Source organism: Trifolium pratense, linkage group LG1, assembly GCF_020283565.1.
Source record: "Trifolium pratense cultivar HEN17-A07 linkage group LG1, ARS_RC_1.1, whole genome shotgun sequence".
Taxonomy (NCBI): domain Eukaryota; kingdom Viridiplantae; phylum Streptophyta; class Magnoliopsida; order Fabales; family Fabaceae; genus Trifolium; species Trifolium pratense.
The window spans coordinates 40,304,832-40,316,615 of record NC_060059.1 but is presented as its reverse complement, the minus strand read 5'-3'; the positions used below and the strand labels follow the sequence as shown (position 1 = coordinate 40,316,615).

At 33.8% G+C, this 11,784-nt stretch overlaps 1 protein-coding gene across 2 annotated transcripts; it reads right to left on the bottom strand.

Moving 5' to 3' along the window:
* Positions 1-4,585: 4,585 nt before the first annotated feature.
* On the bottom strand, positions 4,586-11,155 carry LOC123917470 (peptidyl-prolyl cis-trans isomerase FKBP62-like). Of its 2 annotated transcripts, XM_045969202.1 has the most exons (13): positions 10,850-11,155; positions 10,669-10,755; positions 9,522-9,767; positions 9,267-9,347; positions 9,087-9,167; positions 8,447-8,641; positions 7,857-7,946; positions 7,559-7,734; positions 7,069-7,191; positions 6,821-6,967; positions 5,206-5,333; positions 5,008-5,107; positions 4,586-4,852 (listed from the first exon to the last, which is right to left on the bottom strand). In XM_045969202.1, the coding sequence occupies exons 1-13, from the start codon at positions 11,031-11,033 to the stop codon at positions 4,745-4,747; spliced, it is 1,746 nt and encodes a 581-aa protein (XP_045825158.1). In that variant the 5' UTR covers positions 11,034-11,155; the 3' UTR covers positions 4,586-4,744. The 2 variants fall into 2 exon arrangements, with proteins under 2 accessions (XP_045825158.1, XP_045825166.1); XM_045969210.1 differs by lacking the exons at positions 10,669-10,755; positions 10,850-11,155 and having other exon boundaries at positions 9,470-9,609.
* Positions 11,156-11,784: the final 629 nt, after the last annotated feature.

Sequence of the window (11,784 nt, the reverse complement as noted above, 5' to 3'; positions counted from 1 at the left end):
ACTACAAACTATATGTAAATTAACTTTTCAGAGGGTTGCATAAATTGGGGTTGGGTTTTTCTTGTTCGCGGCGGAGGGAGAGATGCTTGCCAGATTTGGCTGGCGTTCGTGTTTGACTATTGAGGGCAGCTGTACGCGTGTTTCCCTCCCTTCCTCAAATAAGTGTTTGTTTTTGTTTGGAAACAAAATGGGCCTTTGCTTTCTTCCCTTTGTTACCAACACTAAGATCCAAGGATAACAAAATAAGAGGGAAATTCAAACATTTGAATTTTAATTCCAACTTAAGCAACCAAGTTGGACCACTAAGATTAAAATCGGTAAAAATTTAGTATTTCAATTGGCAAAGACAAAAGTCACTCTTTTATTTTCTTCAAAAGTTTGAATTTGCATCCAACTCATGCATCCAACTAATGCATCCAACATGGCAAGGAAACTAAAAATGGAATGGAAATAATATTATAAAACGATGATTTGGCACTTAAGATTTATTTGTACAACTTAGAATCACACAATGCATTAACAAAATTAAGGGAAAACAAAAACAATCGAAAACAACTAATGCATTAATAAATTTTCTCATCCATTGCATTGCTATAAGATCCTCCTCCCTCTTCTTTTATCAAATAACCTATGTTTAGCTCAACTTCATACATCATATAGTCTGCAAATACAATTGGTTGCCATAATTAGAAGATTATAATTTGACATGAGAATTGAGAAGAAAGTAAGAAATACGATTTGACTATAATACGATAAAAGACACTATTTCAACACATTTAGCACACATTGTGTTGCAATCCAAATTTGAAACTATAGTGTGATCAAGAACCAAGCATATAAAAATTGTCAGATATTTAGTACAGTTAATTTCAAATTGCCAAATACTTCTCTATTGAAAAACATTTTCTTATTGAAGTTTGCTATACCTTCCCAGGTTGCACTGATAGCTTATGCATCCCCATCATGTGCATATTGAATGAATTAGTTGGGCAAAATACATGTGTGAAATATTTCAATCTTAATACTTCTCTTGAGCAACTTAAATGGCAGATCCATATCTTCTTCATCTTGGTACGTGGGGGATGATCTCTTAGTAACACTTTCAGTTGGTGATTTCTCATCACCACTCAAAACAGCTTCACCAAACTTTGGCATCAAATACTAAAAAGTAAAACTCTTAATAATCAATATGAGTAGTAACACTAAACTGTAGAATTTGGTTTCAAGTAAGTAAATTTTTATTTTGCATAAAAAACTGAAAATGTACCTCTTTAATAACTGCAGAATGCTCACCAACTTTGTCTTTCAGCTTTTGAATTGGGGAAGAGAGACAAACAATATCGTATACAAAAAAGAGAGAACAGATTTGTGAGATTAAAGATATTTAGAGAATAGTCATAGATAATGCAAAAAGTGATCATCTGACTTTAACAGAAAAAAGTGAGATTAAAGTTATTTAGAGAACAGTTTAAATGAATAAGATAAGTGTTCATGTGAGATTTTAGAAACCAGTTTTGTGAAAACATGTTCAATAATAGATAAGACAAAATTGAAAAAGGTAAAAACTTTGTTAGAACATGTGAAAGGACATCAGAAGATCCTGCCAGCATAGGTTGTTTGCCTTTGTCCATGAAGGAACTCAATGAAGCATTTTCCTAATCTATTATACTTGCATTGCATCTCTAATAGTGTTTGTTGGTTTTGCTTAAGAAATGAGAGTTTGAAATTTGAAATTGAGAATTGGTTTTTGAAAGTGGCTGAATGTGTATTTCATATCCATTATATGCATAATTGTTTTTGTCCAACACAGATGATAATTTGTCCTATGGTTAAAATTTTGTTTCTGTTTGACTCCTTTTTTTGGTCTGATGTCACGGTCAGATTTTGGTTGTTTTGCACATGAGTGAAAGTGACGGGTCCTTATTAGCTTCAGCCCTCCAAAAGGGAAATTCAAACATTTGAATTTTACTTCCAATTCAAGCAATCAAATTGGCAAAGACAAAAGTCGCTCTTTTATTTTCTTCAAAAGTTGATGGCTTTGTGGTAATTAATGCATTCAAGTAAAAACCATATTTTAAAAAATGAGATTATTTTGAAAAGTCCTAAACTACATCAACAAAGCCTTTCTTTTATAGACTAATAATCATTTAGTTCTAATGAGATATACAACTATACAATGTAACACATTAAAAAACTCTAATTAAAACCTTAAATCAAAATAATGCATAGTAAATAAGCTTACCTAATATACTGATCATGAGGCATGTAAAGTTCATTGAGAGGATTGAAGTAGCCAAATGGTATACAAAAGCAAAAGAAAAATTGAAGTTAGAGTTTGGAAGAGAAAAAACAAAAAGAGAATGCTAAGAAAGCTAATAGACCTAGTTTATCCTCATTAACCATGTCATTATCTTTTTGTTTGCTACTTCATTGTCATTGCTAACTTATCAGAAGAATGTCATTATATTTTTGTTTGCTATTTCCCTGTCATTGCTAACTTGTTAGAAGAAAGTATCGGAGAATGTTAAGTAAATTGTACAACAATAAGAAATAACACTTACATAGCTGAATAACACTTTTCCATTGGTATGAAGATGCCTCAGACATGGTAAGCAAAAGTCTGAAGCTATTCCCTTGTAAGAACCACGTGTAGCTTCTGCCGAAATAAGGATTAGAAAATTGAGGATTAAAAGAAAGAAACTCAAATTAATTTTTACCAGAAAAGAAGTCACAAACAAAAACACAGACTTGCAGCAACATAATATATACTACATATTGCTCAACTCATCTAAAAATATACATGTGCATAGATGACAATTTTTCATCAATGAAGAATTGAACAAAAGCCTTGAAATAGCAATTTGTCTTTAAAACTGAAAACGAAAAAGAATCAAAGAAAAATTTAATTGCAAAGAGAAACTACCTAGAAAAGAAATTTTCACCTAGCTTCCTTCCAATTTTTTCCTGTTGTGGATGAACAAAACAGAGAGAAAGAGAACAATAACTGAGAAAAAAAAAAATAGAAATCAAGCGAGAATAAAAGCAAGAAAGTGAATATTATTTTCTATCTCTCTCACCTGATTGTGTTGCGATTCCTCCGATAGGGTTTGAGGAATGAAAATTTTACCTCCTCGTTAGAGTATCTGCAAAACCACATAGAAAGAAAGATTAGAAAAATAGGGATTAAAAACAGGTTGAAGCAAATTAAGGATTTCGAAAAGAAATTGAAGAAAGAAGAAGGAACGGTGAGATTAGTATCTGAGTTTTTGTTTCAGGCGAGAGGATCGTTGTCGGCGGTTGTTTGCGGAGAGGAAGAAAGAAGAAGGAATGGTGAGATGATAACGGTGAGATGGTGAGGATGGGACGGTGGTGAGATGGTGATTTTTGTGTGAAATGGTGGTGGTGAAGGGAGGATGAGATATGGAGAGGAAGGAGAAAGAACACGTTAATGTTGTTCTGCTGCATATAGTGGACTCTTTTGTGCTTGACTTGGGCTTGGGCCTAATTTATTTTTTGTTGGTTTGTGGAAAGAGGGGGAAATTTGAATTTTGAATTTTCTTCCATGTCAATCAACCAAGTTGGCACCAAAGCTAACTATGGCAAAGAAATAATATTTTTTAATGATGATTTGGCAACAATGTGGTTAGAGGTGGACAAATAAGCAAACTTGCCCAAACATGAGTTTGGGTTTGTATATTATTAAGATTAAGATTAAGATTAAGATTAAGATGAGTTTTTTATTTGTTCTATTTTTTTGTTATGCATCTAGTTTATTACTAAACTCGTACGTTGTACTGTTTGACTTTTTCAAAAGTAACGGCGGTATTGCATTTTTGGGTGAATCTTTACTTTTATGCGGTAGTGGGAGCTCTTTGAATTATCAAACATGTACGATATCATATAAAAATTTACGTTTACTTTTATATTAAAATAAAATAGTTGTGCAAAGTTAGTTACGAACTTACGATGATGCACGCTCATTGTTACATTTAGTGAGAGGTAAAAAATGGGTCTTTCCGCAAAAAAATGAGATTAACTATTGGGAATAAATCATTTGTATCTTTTTTTAGTAGTCTATAACTATAAATTATACCTTTAAGATAGATAAGTAAGGTGGATGAGGTTCTAACTCCAACCTCTGCATATAAAATGTGGTCGCTTACCATCTGAACTAAACTCAATGCGACATTTGTATCCTTTTTATTTGGGAGTAAACATGAGAGTTTGTATCCTTTGTAGCATTTGGGAGTAAACACAATGTAAAGATAAGTAGTAAAAAAATTATGGCTTAAATATGATTTTGGTCCCTACAAATTTGTTTCATTTTGATTTTGGTCCTTGTAAAAAATAAAATTTGATTTTAGTCCCTGTAAAATCTCAAAACTTTTAAAATGGTCCTGGAACAAATTTTTTGGTGACATATCAAATTTATGATGATTTGCCAGATGTTAATTGCTTGTTTTTTTTATAGAAACTTTGAAGTATATTTAAAAATATATTTTTGAGCCATATAGGAAATTTTCATGTAACCCGTGTATAATATAAGTGTGTATGATTCAATTTCAAGAGATAATAATGTTGATGATTATTCAAAAATTAGTATAAGTTCAAATAAGATAGGACACTTAAGTATAACCTCTCTAGTGGTTGCACAAAATAATTTGCAGCTATCATTTATACTACATTAATTAGTCTTTGTTTATATTCCTTTTGTTAGAAGCATTGTATTGTAACCTATACAGCTTCAACGAGAATCAATAATTAAACCACCATCAGAAGGCGCTGCGCTGTCACCGACATTGTCAGTTTCTAGTTTCACCACCTCACCCTCTTCTTTCTCAACTTTCAATCTCTGCTTGAGAACAGTAATAAGAGTTATAATTAGAAATACAGTTTATGCAGAATAAAAAATAATGGAAACTGATAAATCAATAGAGATCAACAACCAAAAACATGTGATTTAAGGCAACACAAATTTTACAAACGTATATCAAGTATAAATACTACCTTTGATTTACTTGCAAACATATTTTCATACAGTTTAGCATCTTTTTTGTCACTGTTAGCTTGAAGTTGCTTCAATTTCATCTTCAGTACCTTTACCTCCCTGGAAAGTAAAAAACAACATTGTCGTAATGATAAGCTTTTAATCCAGAAATAAATTTCTCTGAAGAATCAAATCAAAGTATCAACCATTTCAAGTACCTGTTCTGTGGATCCACCTCAAGAGCTTTCTTGATGTCTACACCTGCCAAGAGAAAGTCTTCGGTCTCTACGTATGCTTGCGCTCTTCTATACAAAGCTTTCACATTGTGAAACTCAACATCAAGCACCTGATGAAAAGAGTAAGAAGTTAGATATGGAAGCTACACTTAACGTGAGCCAAAAGGAATAAAAAATGTGATATGATGGCTACTCTTTAGCAAACATCGGTTGGATAATAGATGTCTAAAATATAACGATTATACATTTCCATTATTCAACTAAAAGTTAAGAATACATGGTGAAATTGTTTTCAGAATTATAACATGCATAAATAAATGTATTTAGCAAACATTAGTGAAAAAATATCGGTTAGTAATGGAAAGAACAATTTCAACACAATCGGTGTTAAAACCCTCCTCAACCAGTATGTTTACGGTCATTTATGCACCATCAGTTCATGAAACAGGACTGTAATAGATACCCTATTACAGGTGGATCTGTGCGAGGAGAAATAAAGAAAAAGGTAGTGGATGAAAACCCCAACCAGCGCGAGGAAAAAGGAATATGAAAAGGACATTTTCTTGTAACTCCGTCAATGTGGCACTGGCAGCAGGGGGAGGGGAAGAGTGAGGTGTGAAATGTGGAAAGTCAAAGAGTGTGTGAGGAAAAGCAAGCAAGAATTCAGTGGGAAGAGTAAGGCTTGGGTGGAAGCCGGCCCCTCCACGAGCTAGCCTACTTACCCAAATGCTTCATTTTTGTTTCTTATTTTAGCTTCTGTAGTGTCTGGGTTAATCTGCAATATCTGAAAGGGTTTCTATCAGACTATTGCATACACAATAATTTCTTCAAGTAACTCAATTCACGAGTCATCTCATGTCTAAGAGAACTTGTTTTTGAAACTAAAAACTGGGACTCTCATGGGCAAGGTTGTCAAACTCAGTCTATGCAAACTCGTGGAATCTTCAGAGACTCGACTAGTAAATACGTAATTTAAGACTTTGCATAATACTGATGTGATGCCTGAATTCGTTTATGCTGGAATCTGTGAGATGGAAACAAAAGACATGGTATTTTGCAAATAGGTACACATTGGGATTTTTTTATAGGCAAAAATATTAGTCACTAAGTGGTTATGTTAGTTTCCAAAGTTCGAACCCTGGACCTCCTTTTTAATGCTGCTTCGGTGCACTGGAGCCTTACTAATCAGCTTTTGCAATTTGGGTTTTTAAAAGACAATGAATCAATATTATATTAAGCATGTTAGGAGGAAATGACCATTATGCTATAGACTCGTACAATAGTTCTCAAACTTGTGATTCTATGTGAGTCTACTTGAATTTAAAAATTAAAATAAAAAAAAAAAATTTAAGTCGTTAACTCAACTTTGATACGCCGAGTCACAAACTAGTGCGATTCTATGTGTTAACTCCAAAGTATGACAACCATTCTCATGAAAACTACTTTGTTTTCCTTTACCTCCCAACTAGTTTTTCCTAATGCATATAAGTGGTCAATGGTCATCAATTCTCTCACCCACATTTGTCTCTCCAATGAGCCAATCAACAAAGATCACACAATGCACTCAAATCTTATGAATGACTCAATTGGCTGTTACCTGAGTACATAGTTTGATTGCTCCTGGAAATTCATTCAGTTTAAGGCAACAAGCTGCACCGTTCAACCAACATGAAATTCTCAACGATTTAGCTAGCTTTTGCTCATCATCCCCAAAGGATCCATCTTCAATAACAAAATCAGCAGCCTGAGAGAATATTAGCTATCATTGATTTGGACCAAAGTTACGAACTAAAAAACTATTAATGGAACTTAAAAAATCAAAGCCACTGCAAATAAATGGTTCACCTTATCATACTTCTTCGCTGCTTGCTGATATTTGCCACTTTTAAATAATAAATTCCCTTCTTCTTTCTTCCTCCCAGCCACCTCAATTTTCTCATTATTATTTAACTCCCATGGTGCTTTCTCCTTTGAATGTGTATCAAATAAAAGTTAATACTATTGAAACCAATAATGTAGACAGACACGTGTATGTGCATAAATGATTAACCATACAGCACAAAGAAACCAAAGTATACTGCAAGTAACTTTGTTTTCTCCATGCTAGTAAATGATGTAAATTTGAGTAAAGCAGCATTTTGATGTAATGGTTGAGCAATTTAGTTCCTCCAATTTACTATATAGCATATTAGTCCCTTAAATTAAATAATATCAACCAATTTAGTCATTCAGTCAAAATATCTCTTCAATTAACATCCATGGAAGTTAATGAAAGACTTGCATATTGACTTTATATTCTTTGAAGCGCTGAGGCAGAGGATTTCTCTCTTTTTACCTTAATAAAATCCATCATTTCAATGTCATAGACAACTTTTGAGCCTGGTGGCACGATAGCCAGTTCTTGTCTCACTTCAACATTTCCAAATGCATAATCAGGATGTATACTAATTATGGCCCTCTCACCCTTCTTCATTGTTGCCACTGCTCGGTCTAGACCAGTAATAACTTGTTCTACAGATAGCAAAATAAAAATACTAGTATCATAACGTCCTCAAAGCCATAAACAGTTGATTACAAGTGGTAATAAAAGCATGCAAAAGAGTGTGGTTAAGATATGATAAGAATAAACTCACCCTCATCAGTTACAAATTTCAAGGGTTGTGTTTCACCGATTCCTCTTTTCTCAAATACAGTGCCATCTTCTAGCATGGCTGTGTAGCTGACTGCCATGTCAATTTTAACAAAATCAATTAGTAAAATGAGGCCCTTTCTTCCTTTCCTTATTTTACTTTCTTTGTGCAATAAATAACACCATACCTGTAGTACCTTCTTAGTTTGAAAAGAACAACAAAGTTTATGCACCTACAGGCTACAATAGGACTTGTTTTTCCTAGAAAACCATTCTAGAATAATGCTATGTATGAGTTAAGTGTGTAACTTTAATTGTCCGTTAACTTCTACAATAACCATTGCATTGTCTTTTCTATGTGTGCATAATTATGCTTTAAAGGCCTTTTCAACAAAAGTAATAACACATGAACATTGAAGGAGGCACAATAAGTCGAAAATTGAAAAATACAAGTCACGTCAACAAGGGTTTGAAAATATCCAATAGTCCTTTAGTCAAAGAATATATTATGAATTTTTTGTTGAGTTGCATGCCTACAATAGTTATAATTCTGGATCCATTCTGATTTAAATCAAGTGTGGATCATTATCTTACCAGTAACATTTGCACCCTCGTTGGCTGTGAAAGTACCCTCCCCTTCTTTCAAAATCTTCTTAATCACCGTTGAGTCACCAATTACATTTATGACAGGTTTGAAGGACACCAATTCAATATTAACATGCAGCACTGAGTCTGGTGGAACTGAATTGAACCCGCTGCCAGCTTCTCTCCCCTTCTCCCCAAAGGCATCTACATCCACCATATGAAAAAATTCCAGACTAATTATTTGAGATATTGGACTGCAAGATTCATGAATCTTAGGAAGAAAAGTGAAATTTCAACAAAAGTTACTTCAAAAGCATGCTTAACCTTAAACTTGGTTTCACGATTGATGCACAAATGCTAAAACGTGAAATTCTATATTGCAATCAACACGACAAATTATGGCACAGAGATTAAAGCACCAAGATAAAAGAAACCAACTAGAAGAAAGCAGAAAATTTCAGTGGACTACAATTATGGCTACCACATTTCATTTCAATCAAGTCATGCTTTGCACTGAGAAGTGAGAACAAAGTTTCATGCCTCTTAGCAGAATGAGGGAATATTTGGACATATAATAAACCTTTCATTTGGTTGCCAGAAGGTACAAAAACCAGATACTATAGGTGGAGCAGAACAACAAAAGACTTACACTGAGGTTGAACAATTAATTCAGCCTTCTCTCCTCTTGTCATAGTCATGATCACTTTCGGCAATTTAAGAAGAAAATGACCTTCAACCAGTAAAACAATTGGCCACAAAGACTGAGATGAAAAACAAAATTATATTCTGTTCAGTGAAATAAAATAGGAGCATAACTCAACAATATTACCATCCTTCAAGTAGAATTCAACTCCTCCTTCCGGTGTTTCTGCAACAACAGTGCCATCTACTAGTGACACCTGATACTTCACTATAAAAAGAACCAAAAGGACTAATAAGCTAACACAATCTTCAATTTTAAAATAAGCCAAACAAAGAGATAATAAAACAACATAAGACATGGTTAAAATGGAGAATATAATAACTCTCAACTTGTTGACATGTGGGAAGCAAAAGAATTATGTATAAGCAGCTGTTAGAATACCAAGGACTTCGTCAAGATCACCAGGCCGATCATTCCCTTTCCCCTTCTCCATAATTTTCTTGATAATTCCGCCATCTTTGCAAACATCCACCACCGTAATCCACGAAACGAGTTCCACCTCAAACTGCGCAACTGAGTTGGAGTCTTGTGGAATGCCTTCAGACTCAACAGCAGGTAATGTGAACAATGCCACCTCTCCTTTCTTCATGGTGACAATACCATCATCCAATCCAGCATACACTTCACCTGTCAATCCCATCAACAAATAAACAAATCAAAATAACACCCACATTTACATTACGAGTTTATCTCCTCAAACACAAGCAGTTCATCAAAGAGGGTAAAATAAAGTAATCCCGATCAATGATGAACAAATAAATCATGGTTGAAGTTCTAACATAAATTCCATGCTTGTATATTTAACATCAACTATCAATTTATTCATCAACCATTGAGATTACTTCTTTACTTTCGGTGTTTCCTGACTCAATTTCCACCGATAAAATGAACATTAGACAAGACATAATGGAATTTTTTGAAAATGCATTTTATAAATAGATTGAACATTTTTAAAAATTCTGAAAAATTTCAAAACAATGTTTCCAATGTTTCCGGAATTGAATATTCTCTCTTAACTTCCATCTTCTCTCTATCACAACTAAAAAGGAAAATCTATAATTAAACGCCATTCCAGTCACTAACGTACAAAGTAAAACTTGAATATGTTGTTAGGAAGTAAACAAATCCTTTTTATGGGAGGTTACCATATTACAGGTACGAAGTTTCCACTGCCATTTAATCTCCGTCAGAGAATCTGTTGGGAACACAAGGTGGTCTCTCTCTCTCCCCCTCCCAACCAACTTTTCTCCATTCGCAAGAATCAGAGATTGAATCAGTGGCCTCTTACTTAAAGGGTCCAATCCCTTACCATTTGGACCAATCCACTATTTGTGAAGTAAACAGACCCTTATCATATCATCTAAAGTGAATAACTAAAGTTAAAGTAGCTAAATCCAAAAATTACATAGTACAATTAAAACAACAATCTTTGAATCACATTTGAAATTTAAATGACACCCACATAAATCCAAATTACACCCATATAAAATTTATAACAAAAGAAAATTATTTGTTTCTTTTAACTCACCTTGGCCAAGTGTAAATGTGACAGGACAATCAGAATCCCTGGTAGAACCCAACTTGGTTCCATCAAGCAAAGTTCCAACATAATGAACTACATTTGCAAAAAAGATCATTACAAGATTGAAGATTTTAGCATAAAGATAGATAAAGATGAGTATGAGTAACTAACTAACTAACTAACTAACCGGTAACTTGATCGTTGAAATTGGGGGTTTCCCAACCGTGACCGCGTTTGAGAAGCTTCTTTTTGATTGGGGAGTTGGAATTGAGTTGTCTTTCTTCGCCGAGCTTTTGAGGCGGTGCTGATTCGATGACCTCGCCTGGTTCTTCATCGAGTTCATCTTCTTCAATTTCCGATAACACTGCCATTGTTAGTTACAATTTCTGTGTGTTCGTTGTAGAAATGTGAAGAGAATAGTGATTAGGTGGAGTGGAGTCGCTACTCAATGATTTAATTCTGGAATACTACTTTCTGTGTCTTTAACATTAGAGTGTGTGCAATATTCTATATTCTAAATTCTAAATTATTCTGTCGATCCCCGCAACTGCGATCGGAGGTGCTGAAACCACCTAATGCATACTAGAATTGATTCTCGAACTAGATTCAATTGGTAGTGAAAACAAAAAAAATTCTAAATTATTCATATTCATTCATAAATTCATAAATAAATGGAAAATGCAAGGAAAATGTTACTATATTATTAAGCAAGAAATATTTTGCAAGAAAGAGAAGAATTTCAAATACTAATATTTGACTATTTACCGCACTTATAAATTATACTCCTTACTTGGGGTGATCGTATCCGAACCAATCCAAAAGTAAAACCGCAAATCGAACCAAACCAAACCGAAAACCGCAAAAACCGCATTTGGTTTGGATGTATTTGGATGACTTTCTTACTGAACCGCAAACCGCAAAACCGCAAACCGCAAAAACCGCAAAAACCGCGAATAACCGCAAAAACCGCATTAAGTTACTATTATATATTTATATTCCAATATCGTAAAAGAAAATATATTTATATTCCAATATACATGCCCAATTACCAAGTCAGTCGACCAAATTAATCGAACTTCAAGTTGTTTTTATTTTTTGTACTGAAATTTTATTTTGGTGTTG